Raw genomic sequence first — 26,953 nt, forward strand, 5'->3', positions numbered from 1 at the left:
ATGGTTTCACTTGATTTTATAAATCAGGAATCACTGTAAGCACCTGTTTGTAATTTTTAAGCATTATTGATTATGTCTGTGAAGATACATGTTGATTGATTTCATGTTTTTGTAAGTTTAAACAGTCAGTAATACAGCTTAGCAAACATTATACAAAAATATTTGCCCATAGCCATGAATTAAGCATTCCAGAGAGGCAAATGTCATAAACTGGTGACACTTTACCCAGCGGCACTGCAAGTTCACTTGTCTCTCCTTTGGATCAAGTTTTTAATCATGAGATCGCAGCTGCAGGGGAGGTCTGGAGGGCATGAAGAAACAATTTGACAGACCACAGAAAGTTTCTTGCTCTCTTTAAATTTTGCAATGTCAAGCTAGTTTTTCAGTCTTTTGCAAGACTGTTTGGAGTAAATAGGAGAAAGAGAAAGTTTTGATTTCATGGAGCATTTCTGCTCTCAGCATCCCCTCTAGAATTCACTCACAGCAAAGCTCTGAGTTCAGCAACCTCGCCATGGATCTCTACTCATTACCCACTCTCCAACTCTTCTGCCCTGCTCCCCACCTCTCCGTATCCTGTCTGCCTCAAGCGCGCCCTCTCCATCGCTCATGCTGGTTTGATGCTTCCATGTCTTACATGTTTTGATATTGCACTTTTTCATGTCCTCTGCACTCCGCCTGTCTTTTCTCATACTGCATTTTTTATTTGCCAACCACTGAAAAACACACACACACACACACTTTTTTTTCTTTCCATAGTTTATGTCCAGAGGAGGAACTTTGAGCTGAAACCTAGTCTCAAGCAACCCCATTACAGACAGCAAGCTATATAATGTTATGAGACAACTTATTTTTAGAATCGTATTCCATCTGAAAAACAAGTGAATCATGGAACAGTCATCATCTCTCCATGTTCTGTCAACTTCCTGCCTACATACCTGTACCCTGTCATTAACGTCCACCGATGATCCGAACTGTCTAATTTTGTATGGATTGACTAAGAGTGTCCACGCAGTCTAAGACTGATTACAAAACTAATTCTATTGACTCAGAGTTAATAAAAGGAAGATAAAATGATGTTTCCTTCTATGGATGTAACCAACATCGTGGAAGAATGCTTAACATGATTTTCAAGTATAAAGGACAAGAAATCAGAAGGACAAAGTTTAACAAAAAATATCTTGTTTATGACATATAAGTTTCAACCAAGGTAAAAACATTAATTCTCTCTGGTGTATGTTCTCAACTTGTTTCTCAATGTTCTAAGGACAAAGCCAGTTTAAAACATGTATAGCAATTAGTTAAGCAAAGACCTATCAGGACAAATGGTGTCACTCCATTAGAACATTGCATTTGACATACAATTGACACTGTCTTTATATACAGCACACATGTATTTTAATTGATTTCATTATTTTGCATAAATATTTGGGCTTGTCGTATCTTATTTCACATTTCTCAATCCTGGTCTTGAAGGATGCCCGACACTGCACATTTTGAACGTCAGACACACATATTTAGTTTATTCTAATGAGCTGATGAGTTGTTGTCAGATGTGTTTAATCGGGAAGACTGCAGTGTGAGGTCCTCCAAGATGAGGAAACACTGATCTAGAGTACCAAGTGATCAACAATTTGGAAATTGTTTTAAGAGAAGCAATTTGCTCTATTACTATAATAACCATAGATCCATGGGTTCCCCCTAAAATACCACCCCGGTTAGAACTATGAGGTGAGGATAGTTATGACACTTACTTCAACAGTACACAGCCACTGCCTGATGGGGGCGCCGTCCAGAACACCTGTATCCTGGTCCTCCTGCGTGGGGTGCTTTCTGTCACTGCTGGAGGGCAGTTTGTCATAAACTGTGTGTCTTCCTCATCGATTATCTGCAGAGTGCACAAAACTATACTCGTTAATACAAATGTGTCCGATTTAACACTAGAACCACCACCCCTGGTATACCTAAAACCACCAGCGGGTAAATTTTACCTGCGCACATCACAACTGTTTTTATATGGCACACTGCATGATGCGATGACAAATTCAAGCGCACAGCTTCACCTAATTAATTATTAATTTGTTTAGTTATGTCATTTATAATTTGAATAAGAGAACAACACCAATAAACTTTGGGTAATATCAAAAAATGGATGAATTACATAGACCAGATTTTTATTTGATTTTTTTCAGGAAACGGGCAGACTAAATAGCACCACAGAAGCGAACAATAGAAACGATAGAAATGGCAATAAATAAATAAATAATCCAAATTTGTAACAATTATGTACGGTGCCCGGGAGGGGCCGTCTTCGGTTCACTTAGTTTTTTCGTGGCCACGACATATTAAGTCGTGGGAACGTGATAATACGTCATGGCCACGAGATATTAATTTGTGGGAACGTGATATTAAGTTGTGGCCACGAGATCCTTTTATCGAGGTAACGACATCCTTATGTTGGCGGAACGACATATTTTTCTCGTGGCCACGAGTTTAATGCGTAATAAACACCTACGTGACCATAGTAACGCAGGATTATCAGAGATGGATAAAACATTTTTATTAACATTAAACATTTCATTTAATATTTGTATATTATTATTATTGTTAGGTTGTATTAACTTGTTAGGGCTATATTTTTATATTTATTTCATATAAATATAATATTTTATTATTTCCCCTTTCAATTTATGTATCACTCTACCTAATTAACGTTATGTATAATTATGCTATTCGCTACCATAGTTTGAAAATACTGTAAACGCCTGACAATTATGCCAATACTTTATGATTGTAGGCTATTTATGCCAGTGCGTGATGATAAATGAGTGTGTTGTGTTTTCATTTACAAATGAAATTACGTGAATGATTCATTCCTCAACAAAACACTAGGTAGTAAGCTATAATATTAATAATTATTAATTCGTGGAAAAAAAAGAGAAATATATGTTAAATTCAACCTTTAAACTGCATTTACAATAGGCTATAAATTCCAGTCAGCATAATCAAAGCTTTATGTCGAGCATTTACAATAGGCTTATTTACAAAACTAGTCAGAACGTTATGTAAAGAGATCGAAATGAAGGGAAAAAACGAATATACAAATATAATAATAGGCTAATGATGATGATGATAATAATAATAATATACAAATATTACGGAAAAGACGATCAGTTAATGGACACACACAGCTAGCAAGACTGTGGGATGGATAAAATGTTTTCTTGTAGGTCTATTTTATTTTATGTAGGCCTACTTTATGTAACATTTAGCCTATTCATGATAAACTTAATTCGAATGCTGTTTACATCGCGTGCAATTGCCTACAGTCCGGTAGCCTGTGGTCAATATAATAATTTAATTATGTAATAATTTCTATAATAATTAATATAATAATTTCTTAATTCAAAATAAAATATTAATGAATCCCTGATAATCCAGGGTTGCTATGGCCACGTAGGTTTGTTTACACATTAAACTCGTGGCCACAAGAAATGGATGTTGTTCCCTCAACATAGCATCTCGAGGCCACGACATAAGGATGTCGTTACTTCGACAAAAGGATCTTGTGGCCGCAAAACAATATCACGTTCCCACAAGTTAATATGACGTTCCCACGACTAAATATGTCGTGGCCACGACAAAACTAAGTGGACCGAAGATGGTCCCTCCCGGGCACCGTAATTATGAGTAACATTAGGCTAAAACATCATAAATATGATGTCTTGATCGCTGTCAGATGAGCCATCAGACGCTGAGCTGACCCAGGACGCTTTACTTATTTCCCCACCATCAGACTCTCCATCACTCATGGTATTTAGTGCTGCTTATACCTCTTCAGCATCCATAAATCACCTTCTTTCACTCAATTTGTTTTTATTTATGAAACTGATAACCGCTAATTCAGTGAATGAAAGGCGTTGCCTAGCAATGTACAATGTTAAAACATAAGAGCAAGAAAATTACAGTGCAAAATACAGTATCTCACAGAAGTGAGTACACCCCTCACATTTTTGTAAATATTTTATTATATCTTTTCATGTGACAACACTGAAGAAATGACACTTTGCTACAATGTAAAGTAGTGAGTGTACAGCTTGTATAACAGTGTAAATTTTCTGTCCCCTCAAAATAACTCAACACACAGCCATTAATGTCTAAACCGCTGGCCACAAAAGTGAGTACACCCCTAAGTGAAAATGTCCAAATTGGGCCCAAAGTGTCAATATTTTGTGTGGCCACCATTATTTTCCAGCACTGCCATAACCCTCTTTGGCATGGAGTTCACCAGAGCTTCACAGGTTGCCACTGGAGTCCTCTTCCACTATTCCACTCCTCCATGGATGTTAGAGACCTTGCGCTCCTCCACCTTCCGTTTGAGGATGCCCCACAGATGCTCAATAGGGTTTAGGTCTGGAGACATGCTTGGCCAGTCCATCACCTTTACCCTCAGCTTCTTTAGCAAGTGTTTGGGGTCGTTATCATGTTGGAATACTGTCCTGTGGCCCAGTTGCCGAAGGGAGGGGATCATGCTCTGCTTCAGTATGTCACAGTACATGTTGGCATTCATGGTTCCCTCAAATGAACTGTAGCTCCCTAGTGCCGGCAGCACTCATGCAGCCCCAGACCATGACACTCCCACCACCATGCTTGACTGTAGGCAAGACACACTTGTCTTTGTACTCCTCACCTGGTTGCCACCACACACGCTTGACACCATCTGAAACAAATAAGTTCATCTTGGTCTCATCAGACCACAGGACATGGTTCCAGTAATCCATGTCCTTAGTCTGCTTGTCTTCAGCAAACTGTTTGCGGGCTTTCTTGTGCATCATCTTTAGAAGAGGCTTCCTTCTGGGACGACAGCCATGCAGACCAATTTGGCTAACCCCCCCACCGCTTCAACCTCTTCAGCAATGCTGGCAGCACTCATATGTCTATTTCCCAAACACAACCTCTGGATATGACGCTGAGCACGTGCACTCAACTTTGGTCGACCATGGCGAGGCCTGTTCTGAGTGAAACCTGTCCTGTTAAACCGCTGTATGCTCTTGGCCACCATGCTGCAGCTCAGTTTCAGGGTCTTGGCAATCTTCTTATAGCCTACACCATCTTTATGAAGAGCAACAATTTTTTTTTTTCAGATCCTCAGAGAGTTCTTTGCCATGAGGTGCCATGTTGAACTTCCAGTGACCAGTATGAGAGAGTGAGAGCGATAACACCAAATTTAACACACCTGCTCCCCATTCACACCTGAGACCTTGTAACACTAACGAGTCACATGACACCGGGGAGAGAAAATAGATAATTGGGCCCAATTTGGACATTTTCACTTAGGGGTGTACTCACTTTTGTGGCCAGCGGTTTAGACATTAATGGCTGTGTGTTGAGTTATTTTGAGGGGTTACAAGCTTTACACTCACTATTTTACATTGTAGCAAAGTGTAATTTCTTCAGTGTTGTCACATGAAAAGACATAATAAAATATTTACAAAAATGTGAGGGGTGTACTCACTTCTGTGAGATACTGTATATAGTGGGTAAATTTGAACGGCGTAGCACTTATAGGTATAAATGCCCCGTTTTTTGATCTGGTTTTATCGAAACAATTTTTAACAACAGGAGATTATAAATCACGCAATTTTAGTAAAAGTCAATGACTGGGAGACTTGAATGTTTCATTGGAAATCTGTTATGTACATTTGAAAAACAGCTACGGGTAAAATTTACCCCGTGCAGGTGATAGTGTTAAATATGGCAGCATTCTTGTTACCTTCTCTTCATGTAAGACAAAACGTTAAAAATTATAAAATACAAAACTTTGTAAAAATACTACAGAAGATTATCATCCATTTTTATCTGCCAAAATGAGTGTGCATGTGTGTGTAGAGAGAGTTATCACCTGTAGTCTTAAGAGGTCAATGGCAATACCCACAATTCCCCTTCAGACATCCTCCACCCAATAACCCAAACAGCAATAACAAAGATGATGGATTTGATTTGACATGACATGGAGAGCCACACACGGAGGTCAATGCACTTCATCTACAGCAAAACCCTGTAAGTGCCAGCTTTTGCAGGGCATTTTTTTTTTTTTTTTTTTTTTTTTAATAAAGTACCTCACTTGAAATATTTAAAGTCTTTATTGTGTCCGAGAAACACACACAAATATTGTTTTGTTCCTGAATTATTTTTTTTTTTTTTGGCAATGAAGATTCTACAGAGACATAGTTGGGAGGGGGTGGGGATTAAAAATACGGGATGGGAGGATTTTATTTTTTGCTTTTTCTAATTTGCTTTTTTTCTGTAAATGCTTAAAGAGATACTTCACCCAAAAATGAAATGTGTCATTAGTTACTCACCCTCATGTGGTTGCAAATCCATAAGGCCTTAGTTAATTTTGGAATACAAATTAACACATTTTTGATGAAATCCTAGAGCTTTACCACGTTTAGATCCAGAAACGTAGTAAGGGCATCATTAACACTAGAAGCGCCAGAATTCCAAAACTACTAGAACAGCCGTGAGCGGTCATTTTGACCGCTATATTATAAACTCTATAATCTCTAAATAAATTGCCCAAATGAGAGATTAATGTATTAACTGTGTTAGGATATATTTAAAAAACAAATAACACCAACATGTAGACTTTTATTTAGTTAAAAATGATAATTATAAATTTAGAAATATTCACATCATTTCATAGTAAAATGTAATTATTGCATATTCAGTATTTCTCTGTATTTATTTTACATAACTCAGAACAACAAAATAACATTTAAAATGATCTATTTGATTATGATTTTTTTTACAACATTTATGATACATTATAACACAGAACATAAGCTGGAAACAAGCAGCTCTAAAGTTAAAAGAGTCACGAACGAAGTTTGGAACCATAAAACAATTACGCTACAAATTTTATATTAAATAAATATATCTATATCATGCTCGGCTATTTAAGATTCACAGTCAACACAAGTTACTTCTGTTCTTCTCGCACAATTTCCACACACGGGTTTGTGGCATTTGCAACAGGTGTCGCGCGTTTTATTTTGTTTGCAGATTCTCCGCACCTGGCACTGTCTCCGCTTTTGGTGTCAGTTGCGGGGTTGATTGTGCTTTTGGTTGGGACCTTGTGTCAACTGCGATGCTGCCATTTTTTAAAAGGCAATAATAATTTGTAGTCCAAGAATTTGTATTTATAATCAAATGAGCATATGCTAATAGTACTGGAGACGCTGACAGAGACAATAAACCGCGGGAAAGAACAATAGAATCGCGCGAGATTTAAAGCGGTCAATATGACCGTTATGGCTTTAATAGGTAGAAATGCTCATATTTTTTTTGCCTTTTATGTAATTTATATAAAATCTATTGTAAGTAAAAATATAAACACTTTTAGGAAAAGTCACAAACCAGCAAGATTGTATTTTTTTATTCAACAAAGTTATTGTACATATACATTTCAAAACGGTCATTTTGACCGTCATGGCAGTTCTAGTGTTAAAGAGTCCATGTGACATGAGTGGTTCAAGCTACGAGAATAATTTTTGTATGCAAAGAAAACAAAAATAATGACTATTCAACAATTTCTTCTCTTCCAGTCAGCCTCCGCAGCCATTAAGTACTATGTACTATGTACTACGAAAGTACTATGACACTGCTGATATAGGAGCCAGGGTTCTGACATATGCGCTGTGCCTTGTTTACAATGCATTTTTTTATTATTATTATTTCCATAGATATTGCAATATATTGTTATTGTGAATTACTTTGCCCATTATAATTGTGTAGTGAAAAATCTGATATTGTTACTAGCCCTAGTCTTTATACAGTACATTAGCCTATTAACGTACGTGTTTTGTGTTATAACATTTTTTTTGTTTTTTTTACAAGATGCTGCATTAATGGTGAACAGCAGCATGTTTGCTGTCAAGGCAGAGAGGACACTTATATTAGTAGTGCCTCAAGCAATTAAAACTATGTGACAAAAAAAAAAAAAGCACAAATCTGACCAAATGTTTAAATGTCATGAACGTTTGTTATGCAGCGAAGTTGCATATTTAAGGCTAGTGATGTGAGAAAGCAAAATTATATGTTCATCCAGCCGACAGAAACATAAATCAGAAACTAATTCGATTTCACTTCTTTTTTTACAACCTGAATTCTGGAAATGTTGGGACATTTTTTTTTTAATTTAAATAAAATTAACACTAAAAGATTTTCAAATCACATGAGCCATTATTTTACTCAAAATAGAACATAGATAACATAACAAATGTTTAAACTGAGAAATTTGACAATTTTATGCATAAAACTCATTTCAAATTGTATGCCTGCTACAGGTCTCAAAATAGTCGGGACGGGGGCATGTTTATCATGGTGAAGCATCTCCTCTTATTTTCAAAACAGTTTGAAGACGTCTGGGCATCAAGGTTATGAGTTTCTGGAGTTTTGGTGTTGGAATTTGGTCCGATTCTTGCCTGATATACTGTATGTTTCCAGATGCTGAAGAGTTTGTGGTCATCTTTGACATATTTTTTGTTTAATGATGCGCCAAATATTCTCTATAGTTGAAAGATCTGGACTGCAGGCAGGCCAATTCAAGCACCCAAACTCTTCTACTACGAAGCCATGCTGTTGTAATAGCTGCAGTATGTGGTTTTGCATTTTTCTGCTGAAATACACGCTGTCTGGACGGGAGCATATGCTGCTCTAAAACCTTTATATACCTTTGAGCATTCATAGTGCCTTCCAAAACATGCAAGCTGCCCATACCGTGTGCACTTATGCACCCCATACCATCAGAGATACTGGCTTTTGAACCGAATGCTGATGACACGCTGGAAGGTCTCCCTCCTCTTTAGCCCGGAGGACATGGCGTCCGTGATTTCCAACAAGAATGTCAAATTTGGACTCGTCTGACCATAGAACACTTTTCCACTTTGAAACAGTACATTTTAAATGAGCCTCAGCCCACAGGACACGACGGCGCTTCTGGACCATGTTCACAAATGGCTTCCTTTTTGCATGATAGAGTTTAGTTGGCATCTGCAGATGGCATGGTTGAGTGTGTTTACCAACAGTCGTTTCTGGAAGTATTCCTGGGCCCATTTAGTAATGTCAATGACAGAATCATGCTGATGAGTGATGCAGTGTCGTCTAAGGGCCCAAAGACCATGGGCATCCAACAAAGGTCTGAGGCCTTGTCCCTTACGCACAGAGATTTATCCAGTTTCTCTGAATCTTTTGATGATGCTAGGCACTGTAGATGAGGAGATTTGCAAAGCCTTTGCAATTTGACGTTGAGCAATGTTATTTCCACAAACTTTTTACGCACTCTTTCACAGATTGGTTAGCCGCTGCCCATCTTTACTTCTGAGAGCCTCTCTAAGACATCCCTTTTATAGCTAATCATTTTACAGACCTGATGTCAGTTAACTTAATTAGTTGTTAGATGTTTTCCCAGCTGAATCTTTTCAAAATGTCTTGCTTTTTCAGCCCTTTGTTGCCCCTGTGCCAACTTTTTTGAGACAAGTAGCAGGCATCAAATTTGAAATGAGCTCATTTAGTGGATAAAAGTGTAAAATTTATCAGTTTAAAGGGGTGGTTTACTGCGATTTTCACTTTTTTCACTTGTTGCTGTTGGTGCATGAACAGTATCTGCAAAGTTGCTGCGCTGAATGTTCAACGTAAGCGGAGATATCTTTTAAATATCAGGAAGTTTAATGCCTACAAAAACGACTCATATGGGACTACAACGAGATACTTCCCGGGTTGCATACGTAACAAACCCATAAATTTACATCAACCCCTCCCTCCGGAACATGCAAAAAAGGGGGCAAGGCCATGTTCTGCAGCTTTGTAGAAGAGGAAGAGTTATATAGTGGAGAGTTGTAGCCATGCCGTCGAAACGGTGTTATTTTCACCCAGCAGTCAGGTCTTCTGTGTTCGGGCTTCCTACGGATGCTGTAGATCGTCAACAATGGTTAAAATTTATGTTTGATTATGTTCCTGACAATTACAATCCTAATTTAGCCCTCTGTGCTGCGCATTTTACGGAAGACAGCTTCCAGAATCTACACGAGTTCAATGTCGGATTCACACAGAAACTATTACTAAAACATGGAGCAGTTCCTACTTTAAAAACAGAGGCAGCAGTTGTTGGGCCACAACCTGTAAGTAAGATTTCACAATTTTAAATGTATTTGCATGTATAATTTCAGACGTAATGTTTTAGTTTTATCAAGGACGTAAACAAATGCCAACGCTGGCTTTAGTAGCCAGTTAGTTCGATGCTATTTTGTGTGTATAAGACAAATGTGTACAAACTTCAAAAAATGATATGTAATCACAACAGCAAACTTCCATTCAGAAACATTTTGTAAGAGCCGTGCTTGCGGAAGTTCTGCTTGACTCTCTTCATTACCACTTTCTGGGTCTGATTCTGGCTCAAACTGATACGGCAATATTGACACCATTATTTACATTTGACCGGAGCACATGCAACTGTCGCCCGTAAAGGTAATGGGTGTGAAGTTTCCGGGCAATGTGCAGTACGCAGTTTAGCCAATCACAAAACACCGGCCCAACTAACCAATCTGAGCTCATTGCCTGTTTCTGAGGGAGTGGTTTCATAGAATTTGAAGGTCGTTCAAATGACAGAGGAGAAAGCGGCTTACAATAAAGGTGAAATATATGAAAAATAAGGCGTTTTTTTTAACAAACGAAACACGAAGACATGTTATATTGCACCCCATAAACACAATCAAGCAAAGAAAAAAAGCAGTAAACCACCCCTTTAAACATTTGTTATATTCTCTATGTTCTATTGTGAATACAATATTGGCTCATGTGATTTGAAAGTCTTTCAGTTTTAATTTTATTTACATTTAAAAAACGTCCCAACATTTCCGGAATTCGGGTTGTATTGTCACTGTAATACATATTTTGTTATTTTCATTACATAATCACCAATGTTCTAAAAGAGAAGCAGCTAATGAAGGAGAATATACACACAAAACACATATGTATCTAATTTCAGTGATATGGCATTTGTGTAGATATTTAAAGATGACCATCTTTAAGCATGCCTGTTTGGATATGTATGAAGTGGTAACACTTTACAGTAAGAGTCGATTTGTAACATTAACTATGCTGTAGAATTACTGTTCATTGTTAGATTGTTAATTTCATTATATACTAATACATTTTTACATTTTAAAATTGTATCTGCTCAGCACTATTTTACTTGTAGTGTTATGTGTTAAATATATCTGTTGAATAACCAGTTATAGACCATTTTAAGTACGTAAATAATAACGAACACGTTGGAATGCTGCTGCGCAAGCACAGTCCAACCTAGTTATCGTTATCGGTAAAACCCACTATTGGTCAACCTCTACATCTAAACTAAATTTACCACATCATAAAGTCAAATTATCAGAAACGTAAGTTTACTGACCTTAGCACACAGTCATAAGAGTTCTATTACGTTGCTTTTCAATTACTTTGGAGGGTTGGCTTGGCAGAGATTTTGACATTAGCTGTGTGTGGAAAAGCCTGAATGCATGTGTGTACGTATGTGCCTTTGTCTCTATGACTCCCCACGAGCAACCTGTAAGATCTTCAGCTCTGAAAAGTGTTTGGGTGACCTTTACCCTCGACTGACTTGAACTCACCATTTGGGTGACTGATGGCGAGCAAGCTGTCGCGGCTGATACAATGAAATGTATTGTCAAACAAGCCCAACCAGCCAGTCAAATACTTTCAGAGCAACAAAGCATGATGCCATTTATTTTATGTGGAGTTAAAAAGACTGTGTGAAACTGAAGCAGCGGAGATGTTTTTTTTTTTTTTTTCACACAACCTTGGTAAAAATATATGTGTTTGCTGTATAATATTTTTTGCTTCCACTTATTTATTTTGACGGTCAACCACCAAACTTCTTGTTGTGCTTCCTCATACCCCTGCATTGTGGATTTAGAGTTTTTTTCCAGCTTTTTGGGTAGGATAGCAGTTGGTGGTACAAACACTGCTGGTATCCCAGCTAATGTAAAAAAGAAAATTGAATCAGTATAAGGAAAGTCTGATCTTGGAAGTTAGAATGGCCACTGTAGAAAGATCTGGAAATTAATTCCTCAATTAATTATATTATAGTTATATAAAAAAAAAATTAAAAAAAATTAATTAATATTATAAATGACAGTTTTCCTCTTCTGTCTAAATAATGCCTATGACTCATTTAAAGGTGCCATAGAATGCATTGATACAATATTTTAAATTGTTCTCTGATATCTACATAGAATGTATGTGGCTTAGGTAAGGACAAAAATTCTCCAGAAACGGTTTTACATGTGCATTTACAACCCTAGGATTTCTCCCTAGAATGAAATGGTCTGTTATTGGCTTATTTGGAAGGGTCATGAATAATAATGTTGAGCTCTGCTCTGATTGGCTGTTTCACAGTGCGGCTCATTTAAGTAACTCACAGGAAGGAAACACAGGGAAAATATATATTTCAATACTTTCTCTCACAGTTATAACGTCGGTTAATTATACTGTAAATAAAATGCGGGCATCAGGGAGCCGCTATTAATATGCGGGGCATTGAAACTGCTTTCAAATGCACAATCGCTTTTTAGTTTCACTTTCTCTGTCGAGATTTGCGATCGCACTTACTTTGTTTCTACTATGGAGCGGCAGTACTTACCACACATTTTACAAGATCAGATGCTTGTCAGTGGTGCTCAGGATCTGTAAATCATTCACCATCATCCTCAGTCATCTCTCCTTAATCTGTTTATGTGGTAAGTGAAATCTTATGTACTGCAATGTAACAGGCTACCGCTAGCAAGGAGCTAACCATGTCCCTTTAGTGGCTTGCGTTAGTTTATTAGAACATGTTATTTGCTTTCCGTGCCTTTATGAATACAGACATCCCTGCACTTCACATCCCCTGCACAGCCTGGAACATAACATTTATTTCCATGATCTGCTTTTTCGCTGTTGTCCTCACTTGTTTCTTCACAATACCTGCAGAACTTCTGATTCTTCGGCTGGCGGCTGGCCTAGAACATGGGTGGGTATATGCAAATGTTGGGGGCGTAACTATTAGTGATCCCGACTGTTACGTCACAGTCGGCGTTATGTTCTGATTCGCCTATTTTTCAGCGGTCTTTTGCATTCACAAGATTTACATAAGAAGGAGGAAACAATGGTGTTTGAGGCTCATGGTTTATCATTTCCATGTACATAACTCTTATTATTCAACTATGCCAAGATAAATACAGTTTTCCATTCTATGGCACCTTTAATTTAAATATATAGAGTTCAAACCATAGCTACCATATTGTTTCAGCAAGTACCACTGCATGATTACTCACCATAATGAGAACAAGATGCACAACCTGCAATAAATGTATGTCTGCTGGAGTGTTGTTTAAAGCACATGTTGTTATCAAGTCCAAAGAAAAGCCGTCAGTCAGTAAGTACCAGTGCCAGCTCACCTCCCAGGAGAACCTAACAAAAAGTGCTTTTAGAGCAGTCTCAAAAATGGCTGAGAAGGCGCATGCTCCCAGATTTTAAATAAGCCGTACTTCAAATAACCCTAGTTGCAAAAGGTTTCTCTGGAGGCACAGCAAGAAAACAACAAAAAAGCCAGGCCTTATTGGGCCATATCAACCTTGAAGGCTGACGAGCAAGTGAGAGAGGGACAGAGTGCTGTTCTAAGTAACTGTCACTCCAGGCCCCTGAATCCAAGCCAGCAAGCAGGTCCAGGGAGGCTGTTCCTGAGGTGGCTGGTTTGATATGGCTGCCTCTCCTGCCAGATGAGTGTGAAAGAGACCTGAGTCTCCCGATTAAGCCTGCCTTTACCTTCATCAAGGCCCAAAAGAAGAAGAAGAAGAAAAAAAAAAAACTATATAGAAGGAGGAAGAACGGGAAAATATTGAGGAATACAATAATATTTTGTGCGTTATATATTTTATATATAATCGCTTTATATATTTCCTGCTTTATAGAGCTAGTTCGATGTGGGGCAGTCGTGGCCTAATTGATAGACATGAATGAATAGAGAGGGGTTAAATGCAGAGCACAAATTCTGAGTATGGGTCACCATACTAGGCCACACGTCACTTCACTTCAACAGAATATTAAAAAAACTGTCAAAAAGGGAGGGAACAGACCAGGTCAGGCTATGTGTTTAGTGTTTTCAGAAACATTCATTATAAGTTTGATTAAAACTATTTCATTAGTTTTATTCAGTATTTGTTTGTGCTATGAATTTTTTTTCTTTTTTCCATTTTGAGTATTAGAGAGATATGCTCATTAGAGTAGTACAGAGTTGGCTTAACAATATTATATGCAAACACCAAATTCTATTGGAGACAATTATAAGTAAGGCACCTAAATATGAACATTCTGTGTGAGCCATACTGGTCAAAATGGTAATGTTCCCAAGTAATGTTCATTTTGGTTCTACTTGTTTTGTTGATACTGACTGCTTACTATACTATACTACAAGAATGTCAGTAAAGTAGGCACCAATAGCCTCATGGTTAATGTGTTGGTATATAACGCAACTGCAATCACGGCGACCCGAGTTCGAGTCCCATCTCTAGGTTCTTTGTTGATCCCGCTCCCCTCTCTCATCCCAGTACTTTCCTGTCTTCTCTCTACTGTCCTATCTCAATAAAAAGGCATAAAAAGCCTATAAAAAAAAAAAAAAAGAAAAGAATATCAGTAAAGTGTACTTGGAAAGCCAATGGTTGATTGCTAAGATTCTAATTCCTGTTTCATGTCTGACAGATTTTTATAATTGAATGGACCATTTTGCATGTGATAACTCACATTATGAAAGAATGTTTAAACACAGAGAAACAACTCATTAGTTTTGATCAGCAAGCAACTTGCATTTGGTTATTTTCCATATTGTAGGCATCTGTATTCAATCTTACCACACGTGCCAAAACACGTGCAATTTGTTAAAAAATAATGATAAATTCAAATCTGGTGTGAACCAGAAACAAATTCTTCAGAGATCTAAAATTATTGTTTTGAGGGGAAATAAACCAAATTGAGCCAAAGCTGTAATAAACGAAAGTTTCCTATATGAGGAGAGAAAAAAGGGAGCTGCCTAAGCAGTAGGCAGCAAGACGACTCACTAGATTTTGGAACAAATCCAGAAACATGGTTTTATTCAAACTCTCCAAATCTGCTCTTGTGTAATTTCTCCAAGCATTACATTGAGTAAAAATTCTGCGAAGCAATTCATTTTCCTCACTTTTGTCATTTAGGTACTCCTGGGGGATTCGGAAATATTATGTTTGTAGTGCCTTCATCATCTTTGAATTTGAATGCGGTCAGGAAACGTATCACTGACTGAACGGCTCTGAGTGAATGCTTCCTGTGTTTCCTCAACAGTCTCTCCTCACAGAGCCATATTGCACATCATCCATTCAAAGAAACCCAAGGCTGGCACTAATTAACTATGGCATAAAATCAATTTCAAGAGCAAATAGAAGACCAAAGAAAGAGAAAGGGTGTCTGCCAGCTCCTGGGAATAATAAGAAACGAAATAATAAATGCTACTGCCCTCCAGGTTGGTTCTGGAGGTTAATGGGGAGGTCGGTACTTGTGGTCATGAATCAGCATAGCTTCTCAAGGAATTATTCCCTTCAGTATTCCCTTACAAAAACTTTGACCATACCACAGTGGTAATAGATGGTTTTATCACGGTACACTGAAAAATGCAAATATTAGCAAAATGTTTTCAAAAAATAAATGATCGATATCCAAAAAACATTGTAACCTTCTGCCATGATACCAGTGTCCCATATGCAGTACACATAACATGGCACTTTGTGGTACATTTTGTTGTCAAGTTGTCAAAAGCCGAAATACTGTTAACATTTAAGCCTCTTGTGTCAAAACAGATGCCAACTCGTGAAACTTTTCTAAAGCACTTAAGACCCCCAGCATTATCACCATTCTCTCCCAGCTAAGTGGAAAATGCAGCAGAGGGGTAAAAGGTGAGACATTGTGTGGCAGCTCTGCCTCAAAGAGTCAGTATGGCAGTGCTCTCACTCATTAAGGACAGAGACACTAAGGTGGGCTCTCTAGGGAGATGAGCTAAAAGAACAGAGACAAGGAAGGAGAGAGGACCAGTGAGGGTGTCTCTGCAAGGCGCCGACCTTTCCTTCAGCCCTCCACGGCTCACATCCCTTTGGGAGTGTTGCCTACGTGGGCATGTTTTAGCCTGAGTAATTACACCAAAAGCCGTCATCGCTGACCCTATTTCAGTTAATTACACAGAAGATTCAGGCATAATAAATTCTGTTTATGACTACAGGACAAGGTCTTAGATTTAATGGCATTTGCTATGACCAGAATTAGTGTTTCTCATACTTAAGGCTTGGTATTTAAACACCCCCAGTCTCAGCCTCGGCACACCCACGGACCTCCTACAGTCTGTTTGCTGACCACCAAATGCCTACTGCACTAAAAACTTGGTATGTTGTTGAACTGGCAAGCTTCAATCTGATTGGCTGTCTGTATATGCAATCTAAGAAAGAGAGGAGAATCATACTTGTAAAGTATTTAAAATTTTAAAATGAGAAAATGTCATGTCTTTTGATTTTTAATCAACCAGCAACTATTCTTATTACAAAGTCTACACGCAATTATTATTATTATTTTACAGTATATACCACACTATTCCACACTAGTTTTCCCAGAGGATGTTAGAAATTAGTGTTTTACAGATGTACTTTATGATTTTAATCCTGTCCGAATCTGCCTAATTGTTCTCATACAACCTCTGTTAAAATTCCATTGTAAATGATCTACTGTTTTTTTTACGGTGGCTGAGAAAGCTCAATGCGCAATGTAAGAAAACACATGCAAATAGAAAAAAACACCAGCAAATTAAGAAACATCTTCAAATACTCGCAACAAAATCAAAAACAGAAATGTGCTGCAAATACTCACAATAGAACCAAATAAATAAACACGCTACACACAACACAAACAAATACAAAAATGTGCTGCAAAAAACAGAAATGCGCTACAAATACTCACGACACAACCAAATACAGAAATTTACTGCAAGACCACAACAATGCCAAAAATACCCCAACACAATGAAAATTAACCATTGTTTTATTATAGTAAAAGTGTAGTAGCCATCTATTTTTTTGGCGTATTGATAACCATTTGTAAAACCACAGTTGTACAAATGCCATGGTTAAAACTATGGTTGGTGTAGCAAATCATTGTTAATTTGTGGTTACCATGGACTAACTACTGTATAGTAAGCTATTTTATTATTATTATTATTATTATTATTATGTTTTATATAATACATTTATTTAATAAATTAAATTAATAAATGCATTTATTTATTTGTTTGTTTATGTGTGTGTGTGTGTGTGTGTGTGTGTGTGTATGTATGTATTTATTTATTTATTTTAATAATAAAACCATGGTTAATTTTTGTAAAGGAAGTTAGCCAGCTTACATAACCTTTCACAGTTACAGAAATTGTGTATCTCGTCAGCTTATTTAGGCTAATAATATCCAAAAAAAAAAAAGAAAGATGTGGTCTGTGCCGCATTTGCAGCGTGTTTCTGTATGTGGTTTTGTTTCAAGTATTTGGTTGTGATAGGAGTGTTATCAAATAGATGAAGATGTTTTCTTAATTTGCAGGGGTTTTTTTTTTTGGTTTTTTTTGCTAACCCAAATTGTATCCCAATGCTTCTCCTCATGTTTTTGACAAACTTGAGCTATCATTTGCACACTTAGACGCATGCTGCACCTTTCAATTTGGAAGGAATCCAATGAAAAACTAAAGTAAAATTTATTAAAAAGAGACAAATCACTGTAAGCAGGTAAGATGATGTGTTTAGATTCCTCGGCTCATTTATGCGGGTTTATTATAAGCAGCCTCTTTAAAAGAAATACAAATAAATGATAATAATAAAAAAAGCTCCAAGGCACTTTAAAGTATACAATGGTAGTGCCAAAAAGTATCTGGTATATTTTTGTTCACAGTGGAGAAGCAACATATACAAAAAAAAAAAAAAAAAAAACTTGTCATTTCCAAGTACATTTCCAATACCCTGTGTCTATGCCACTATATTATGTCATACAGTACGTCAAGGACTTTGGCAGATCTTGTTACAGACTTGTGCTAGAACTCTGTGTTCAAGCAAAAAATAAAAAATAAAATAAAAAAACAAAGGCTGTTCTGCCAAAAATCCCATGTTATTTGTTTTTGGCCTCCGTATGTAATCTTCCATTTTTGCACATTACCAGTAAACCTAGTCTGAAGCATCTGGCTTTCTTTCATCTGCTTAAATCAAATAGTCTCTCCCACTCCTGTCCACTTTCTCCCAAGCCGGTGTAAAATGATGCTAAATGCTTTAGCGAGTTCTGCATTTCCTCACTAAGCACTACGCAGACTAAGACGCACAGGACCATGGCAGTTTAGATGAAGTGGAGATGCCAAACTTACACATCCTAATAATCTGTAATCAGCTGAAATGAAAAGCTCTTATATAAACCTTAATCAGAAAAAAAAAGATCCAACAGAGCTTGAGTGGAACAAAATGTTTATTTGATTCAAAGACAATGTAGTAAACTATGAATGACACATTTATATAGCGCTTTATTGTGTATTGCTGTACACCCAAAGCACTTTACAATCATTTGGGGGGGGGGGGGGTTCTCTCCTCAACCACCACCAGTGTGCAGCATCCACCTGTATGATGAGACGGCAGCCACAGTACAATGGCGCCAGTGCGCTCACCACATACCAGCTACAGGTGGAGAGGATAGAGAGTCAACTATAATAAGAATAACTGCCAAAAACATTGGAATGACCATGTAGCTAATGTGTTTAGAATTATTTTAATTCAAGATACACCAGTTGTGCACTAGGCTGCCACATTGATTTGCTCTGACACATTTGAGAATGTCAGGTGTCTCAGTGGCTTTCGTCAATGTGACTCACAAGCTTGTCCCTGCTATGGTAACAGACAAAAAATGATGTTCTTTGCATGGACAATGCATATGTACAACAGTATAGATATTTTCATCAGATTGCAGAATTTAGGGTATAGAAACTTTGCATTCAGAATATGCAATCTGACAGAATGTATTCAGACTAAAAAATCTGTACAATCACAATACGTACAATGAAGAACTTGCCAAAACACTCTTTACCCACTGTACTAGCATAGGCAATTAACAATTTAACTGACTAGTAACTTCAGATATCAGAACAAACCATCAGAATTCACCCCCAAAAAAAAAGCTCTCAGGTGGAAAATATGCAATGGCCTCTATATCATAGGTTCTCATCTGGTGGAACAACACCCAAAAATGGTAGTTTTTGGTCTGATGAAGGGTTGTGTACATGTGTAAAATGTAAATCAATAAATTAATTCTGAACTGATTTGCCATTTAATAGAATCTAGCTAATTGTCAATATGGACAGGTTGTGTGACACGCCTTCATCCTCAAAAACCATTAACACGGTATACAAAATTAGTAGAAAGTACTGCTCAGAATTCAGTTTTAACAAGGATAAACATAATTTTAGTCAAGCATTTTTGTTTTGTCTTATTGGACTTCAAGATAATGAAACCATCCAAATTTTGGTGCAACACATTTTTTGTTGATATAAATTCCAAACAATGGTTTCAAGGACATATTTGTTTACTTCTGAAAGCTTAACAATTTTGTAGTGTTGTATTGTGTTCTTCACCATTTACTAAATGTAAATGTCTAATCTGGGACCTGAAACAAAATCAGTCGAGAACCACTGATCTATGTCCCACTTGCAAGAAAAGAAATCTCTTCTGTGCAAGAGCAGGTTTGAGCAGAGCATTTCTGCAGGGAGCTGAGATTTATGGTTTATGTGACATTTAATGGGCCTTTTTCGTTCCGTTTCCACTCTCTGGCATAGCATGAGAGCTCGTGCGGAGAGGCAGCATATGGTGTTGATGTAAGAGCTTTGCCAGGTGTGGCTGAATCCGAGCTTGGCTCCAGCACACAAAGGGAGTACAGTAGATCCCACAGCCAGGCAATCAGGATGACTGCCTTAATACAGACTAAACCATCAGCTCTATATGAGTGGAGTCTTCTGTAATTCATTGTCCCAGAAGGACTCAGGGCATCTCATATCCATGAGATTCTGGTGATGTAATTGGTGCTCTTTGGACATCAAGTAGTGACCCCAAATAACATAGAAGTAATAATAATTTCCTATAAAGGGGTGGTTGATTGCGATTTCACATTTTTAACGTTAGTTAGTGTGTAATGTTGCTGTTTGAGCATAAACAATATCTGCAAAGTTACAACGCTGCAAGTTGAATGCTAATGGAGATATTTAAAATTATGGCAGTTTAATGCCTACAAAAACAGCTCGTTGGGACTACAATGAGTTACTTCCTGGGACATCACAAACCCAGATAAACCCTGCCCCTGGGAACATGCAGCAAAGGGGGCGAGGCCATGTTGCGCTGCTTTAGAGAAGAGGAAGTGAAAAATAGGGGTGCACGTAAAAATCTATTCATGTATGAATCGCGATTCTGCCTTCTAACAATTCTAATGGATTCACAAGTTTGAAAATCAATGTTCTAAAGCAGCGGTTCTTAATACTGTTTCTCGCATCCCCTGCACTGCATCTCTCTCTCTCTCTCTCTCTCTCTCTCTCTCTCTCAGATCCAACAATGAACTGTTCCAATTATACACTTATTTTCACATAGCTATGAGAAGCGTTAAACAATGTGTGCAGTTGCCATACTGTATTAAAGCTTTAATCAGGATAAAACCATATATTAAAAGCTAACATAAGCAGTAGCATTTACAAATTAACAGCGTATCTATAAGTATGAGACAACAACAAACAAAAAGCATACTATTAAGAGCCGTGCTTGCACAGGTTCTGCACGATCCTCTTCACTAATATCCTCTGCATCTCAATATTTCATTGCATATTTCTGAGGGAGTGGCTTCTTAAAACCAGCAAATCATCAGGGCGTTTATAGGAGAAGGGACAGAGCGGTGTAGAATAAAGGTAAATTGTGTGAAAAAATAATGCTGTTGTTTTTTTTTGTTTGTTTTTTTTTTAAACAAAGCATTAACACATGTTAGATAAACACAATTAAGTGGGGGAAAAAAAAAAGTCAACCATCCTTTTAAAGGGTTAGTTCACCTAAAAACTAAAATTCTGTCATCATTTATTGAGCCTCATATTTTTCCAAACCCATAAGACTTTTGTTCATCTTTGAAGCACCAATGTCCCCCTCTGAAAGTCCATGCAAATTTGGCATTTCAAAAAGTTCATAAAAATGCTAGTTTTTAAAGTAGAATCCATATGAACGGAGAAGTTCAATCCAAGCCTTCTGATAAGACACTATCACTTGACATTGCTCAGTGCACATATATAGAGCTCATCAAATATAAATGGAAGCCTAACCATACTTGATTGACACTTGATCACAATGCTTTATGAACTTTTTGAACTGTCTAGATGTGGTTGAATTGACTTTCGATGAAGAGAGAGTGCTCAGGTCGCATTAAAAATGTCTTCATTTGTTTTTAGAAAATGAACAACCATCTTAGGCCAGGCATACACTGTGGGATTTTCTTTCAATTTTGAGCCGAATTCTGACTTGTGAGACTCTTTTTTGAGTCGGCAGAATTTCAGCTTTTTTGTGCGTCTTTTTTTGACGTGCAGTGTACAAGGGGTAACAAGAGGTGAGTAGTTTCTTCTGGCTAGCAGTTGGATGGTCAGATGAATTTCTGACACGTCAGAAATTTTGGTTTGATTAGACACAGACACATATGCCAAAGCCTTCCTTTAAATAGCTGATAAGCTAATTTATTTTTCTAGTCTAACTATGCATTATATGATTATATGGGTACACCATGTTTTACATCACAGAGAATTATGTTTCCCAAGAGTGCATTGCATTGCTAGTGTGCATGACTTTGGTCAGATTCTCACCTGGAAATTTCCAGCATAATCCTCCTCTTGGTCACCATTGTACCCTTCCTTCAGAGCGATAAGAGTAAAGCCTCTGAAGTATGCAGGGTTGGTTGCATACAGGGATACTGGAAATAATCACAATACCAAATAGTCAGTTGCATCACCTTTCTGATTGCTTTCACAGGTCAATCAAAATCAGTAAAACACATACAATGGTATCAGGTTTCTGATACAGAATTATAATATTTCATAAGTTTTGCCCCGTATTATTTTTAGCTACTGAGGATAAACTCATTTGGCTTGTTGGTCGCAGTGGAGAGACTGAAGGAGACAGCTACAAATGCTTGGAATATAAGTATGGATAGCAAGATGCCTACATTTTGTTCATGGAGTTGAGGAGGTGAAGAAAACATACGAAACAGCTGATGCCGGAGCAAGGTGAGCCCTGCTTACATGCTCCAGCAGCTCACTGAAAAATCTGATGGGTTCAACCGCTCCCAAAATTGCATTTAGGAACTTCACTTCTTTTCTAGTCCAGAAACTCTGACTTTTTTATTTTCACCTCCAGTAAAATGGTAATGTAACCTATTTTAAAATATTTCACTAACAAATATTATTAAACTTATGATGCACATAAACCGATTATCGGTCAATACACAGTACAAATGAGAAAGTTAGAAATATTGTAAACCTTTCATTTGCATATTGAAAACAATTTGCGGTATCATATAGGAGAAAACAGAAATAGCTGTAAAATTGGTTTTGTTTGTTTGTTTGTTTATTCATTCATTATAATCAAATTGCCAATATCTACAGTTTTTGAAAACAGACACTGTATAATTTTGAAAACAGACACTGTATATTTCATTTGATAAATTAAAATAAAATGAAATACAGTACGTGACAGCTCACCCTGATTTAAATGTGACAACTTGCCCTGACTTGACTATAATAAATTACACAGTTCAGCTATTAAAAAAAAAAATAAGGAAATAAAAAAAAAGATTTTCATTTAAAACCAACACATATGACCACTAGAACACAAATATTTATGGACTTTTGACTCAAAACGTTATAGTTACTGAGACAACTTCCCCGCATCGCAATAAAACCCAGTTTCCACTATCACTTAGGCAATAATAAGCCCCAACATGCTGCTTATGTAGGCAGCTTGTTAGTTTTTCAGACAAAGCCCCTATCTCCAGCGCGCGCACTGTGAAGCGTCTCTGTCCGCGCGCCGGTGGTCCTGACAACAGCTGAAACAGTGACATGTACCTCGGTAAGTGCTGCCGGGTTGATAATGCTCCGGGTCTCCTTCCACTCGCAGTCTGAACTCAGTGAAGCCCTCCCTCCTGCCTCCAGCTCCGTGAGGCTGAGCCCGCGTTATCCAGCTGCAATAGCCGTCAGATGGAACCGCTCTGTCCGCGGGCTCCTCGGGCACACTCGCGCACACGCAGCCGGTTAACAGCAGCAGGACAGCGGCTCTCCACATCTCCGATCGCTTCACTTTCATTTCCCAATACGCACTTACAAGCGTGTTTCTAGAGTGTTGAACTCTAGTGGAAACTAAACTTGGTTGTAAATACAAGCTCCCATATACGCAGATGCTGATATCTCCGCCTTCACCGTGTTATTTTGCCATCCTGAACTGAAGAGAGATGAGGAATCGCCCGTCTGTACCGAGTGGCACATTCAGAGTGGACTGACTCTAAGTGCTGCTGCCTCACACTGACAGCTGAATGGATTCAGCCACACAAACTTAAAAACAAAGACCACATGCTCAGAACAGAGAGAGCCCCGGTTTTCAGATATTTTTAGAATCGTCAGAAAAATTTTATGCGGTCCTTATCAATTATAAATTTTATAAATATTTTATTTTATTTCATTATTTTATTTTATATTAGCATTCATTTATTCATTCATTGGAACATTCTGCTTTCTCAAGTGGTCTCAATGTTTCCCTATAAATATTAGAGCACCCAACTGGATTCTCCTTTCTTTTAGCTGAACTAAACTTTTAACTTCTGTTTAAAATGTCAACCTTAATTTTGCCTTTTGTAAATATTACGCATTTTAAGAAATTACAGAAAAACATATATAAAAACATATATAAAAATAGGATCCACGACTATGATGTCATCGTAATATTTGAATTATACATATTGATTGGTCTTATTTCTTTAAAGAATTTTGCATATAGCTTTGTGATTAATAGCCTATTCTCTTATTTTCTTTCTTTAAAACAAAGTGTGTGTGTGTGTGTGTGTGTGTGTGTGACCAAATGTCCCCACAAGGATAGTAAAACCTGAAATCGTTGACATTGTGGGGACCGGCTTGCGGTGAAAAAAAAAAAAATTAAAAATAGTAAATGATGTTTATCTGAAAGTGTAACAATACAAACAGGTTTTCTGTAAGGGGTGGGTTTAGGTTTAGGGTTAGGGTTAGGGTTAGGGTTGAGTTAGGGGATAGAAAATATAGTTTGGTCAGTATAAAAGTAATAGAAGTCTATGGAAAGTCCCCACAATTCACAGAAACAAATGTGTGTGCGTGTGTGTCATTTCACCAAACCATACTACAAAAATGGTTTCAAATAGGGTGGACCTCAGGTCTATCAATAAATGGATAGTTCCACCCCAAGCACATGCTAATGGTTGAAGTAACATTGTTTCCTGGTCAGGATGCTTAAAGGCATTGTTCACTCAAAAATTAAAATTCATTATTTACTGGTCATCATCATCCATAACTTCCCTTTATGGAACCATGGAGATCAGTTTTTTTTTTCTTCTTTTTCTTTTTATTCTTCTTCTTTTGTCCATGCAATTGAATGGTCACCAAAACTGTTTCCAACATTTTACAAAATAGCAGTAATAATACCTAAAATGGTTTAGTTAATGTTTACTTATGCAATTTAAACAGAAAATGGTCAAATAATATTCTCATTATAATCACTGGAGTTCAATCACTTCAGTTCAGCACAAGTTCCCTGACTAAGTTCTGCTTTCTTGCCAAAACTCCAGTTACAGTTGGGAGTAGGGAGCCTACGGCCTCATGCCTACAGCCGAATCACAATATGGATCTAGGTGCTGGTTATATAATTAGAATATCATCAAAAAGTTTATTTATTTCACTAATTCCATTCAAAAAGTGAAAGTTGTATATTATATTCATTAATTACACACAGACTGACATGTTTATTTCTTTTAATTTTGATGATTATAACTGACAACTAAGGAAAATCCCAAATTCAGTATTTCATAAAATTAGAATATTGTGAAAAGGTTCAATATTGAAGACACCTGGTGCCACACTCTAATCAGCTAATTAACTCAAAACACCTGCTCAGTCTAGTTCTGTAGGCTACACAATCATTGTCCAAAAGACGACCATTGACACGTTGCACAAGGAGGGCAAGACACAAAAGGTCATTGCAAAAGAGGCTGGCTGTTCGTAGAGCTCTGTGTCCAAGCACATTAATAGAGAGGTGAAGGGAAGGAAAAGATGTGGTAGAAAAAAGTGTACAAGCAATGGGGATAACCGCACCCTGGAGAGGATTGTGAAACAAAACCCATTCAAAAATGTGAGGGAGATTCACAAAGAGTGGACTGCAGCTGGAGTCAGTGCTTCAAGAACCACTACACACAGATGTATGCAAGACATGGGTTTCAGCTGTCGCATTCCTTGTGTCAAGCCACTCTTGAACAACAGACAGCGTCAGAAGCGTCTCGCCTGGGCTAAAGACAAAAAGGACTGGACTGCTGCTGAGTGGTCCAAAGTTATGTTCTCTGATGAAAGTAAATTTTGCATTTTCTTTGGAAATCAGGGTCCCAGAGTCTGGAGGAAGAGAGGAGAGGCACACAATCCACGTTGCTTGAGGTCCAGTGTAAAGTTTCCACAGTCAGTGAAGGTTTGGGGTGCCATGTCATCTGCTGGTGTTGGTCCACTGTGTTTTCTGAGGTCCAAGGTCAACGCAGCCGTATACCAGGAAGTTTTAGAGCACTTCATGCTTTCTGCTGCTGACCAACTTTATGGAGATGCAGATTTCATTTTCCAACAGGACTTGGCACCTGCACACAGTGCCAAAGCAACCAGTATCTGGTTTAAGGACCATGGTATCCCTGTTCTTAATTGGCCAGCAAACTCGCCTGACCTTAACACCATAGAAAATCTATGGGGTATTGTGAAGAGGAAGATGCGATATGCTAGACCCAACAATGCAGAAGAGCTGAAGGCCACTATCAGAGCAACCTGGGCTCTCATAACACCTGAGCAGTGCCACAGACTGATCGACTCCATGCCACGCCGCATTGCTGCAGTAATTCAGGCAAAAGGAGCCCCAACTAAGTATCGAGTGCTGTACATGCTCATACTTTTTTTTTTTCAGTTGGCCAAGATTCCTAAAAATCCTTTCTTTGTATTGGTCTTAAGTAATATTCTAATTTTCTGAGATACTGAATTCGGGATTTTCCTTAGTTGTCAGTTATAATCATCAAAATTAAAAGAAATAAACTTTTGAAATATATCAGTCTGTGTGTAATGAATGAATATAACATACAAGTTTCACTTTTTGAATGGAATTAGTGAAATAAATCTTTTTGATGATATTCTAATTATATGACCAGCACCTGTATATTGCATGGCTACGAGTGTGAGATTGCATTTACACAACAATTCAACAGCACAAGTATGTAAAATAACCACAGAATTTCCTAAAAACCCCTTGTGTGTGGGGAAATACTTCCTTCTGCCACAGACTCAAATCTCAAATTGACAGTTTAACAAGTCTCCGCTACTAATTTGAAGACGTCATTTTAGAACTAGTAACAAAGGAACTCTGTGTTGCTTCACTGAAGTTAAAAGCTTATTGTATTATAGAGTGGAGTATTATGGGAAAGAGATGGACTGAGTGAGGTGTTTAAAGTAAAATAATGTCCTTGTTTAACTTGTTTCGTTCCCTTT

The 26,953-nt window shown here is 37.6% G+C and overlaps 1 protein-coding gene across 1 annotated transcript in view; it reads right to left on the bottom strand.

Annotated features, from left to right (window-relative positions):
* spon1a (spondin 1a) overlaps positions 1-23,744 on the bottom strand; it is a 176,000-nt gene extending 152,256 nt beyond the window's left edge. Inside the window, exons 1-3 of the mRNA XM_058752280.1 lie at positions 23,273-23,744; positions 22,016-22,122; positions 1,752-1,885 (exon numbers count right to left, since the gene is read on the bottom strand). Of these exons, the coding sequence (XP_058608263.1) occupies positions 1,752-1,885; positions 22,016-22,122; positions 23,273-23,510 (479 nt within the window). The 5' untranslated portion in view covers positions 23,511-23,744. The remainder of the gene's footprint in view (positions 1-1,751; positions 1,886-22,015; positions 22,123-23,272) is intronic.
* Between the last annotated feature and the right edge of the window lie 3,209 nt (positions 23,745-26,953).

Source organism: Onychostoma macrolepis, chromosome 18 (genome assembly GCF_012432095.1).
Source record: "Onychostoma macrolepis isolate SWU-2019 chromosome 18, ASM1243209v1, whole genome shotgun sequence".
NCBI classification, from domain to species: domain Eukaryota; kingdom Metazoa; phylum Chordata; class Actinopteri; order Cypriniformes; family Cyprinidae; genus Onychostoma; species Onychostoma macrolepis.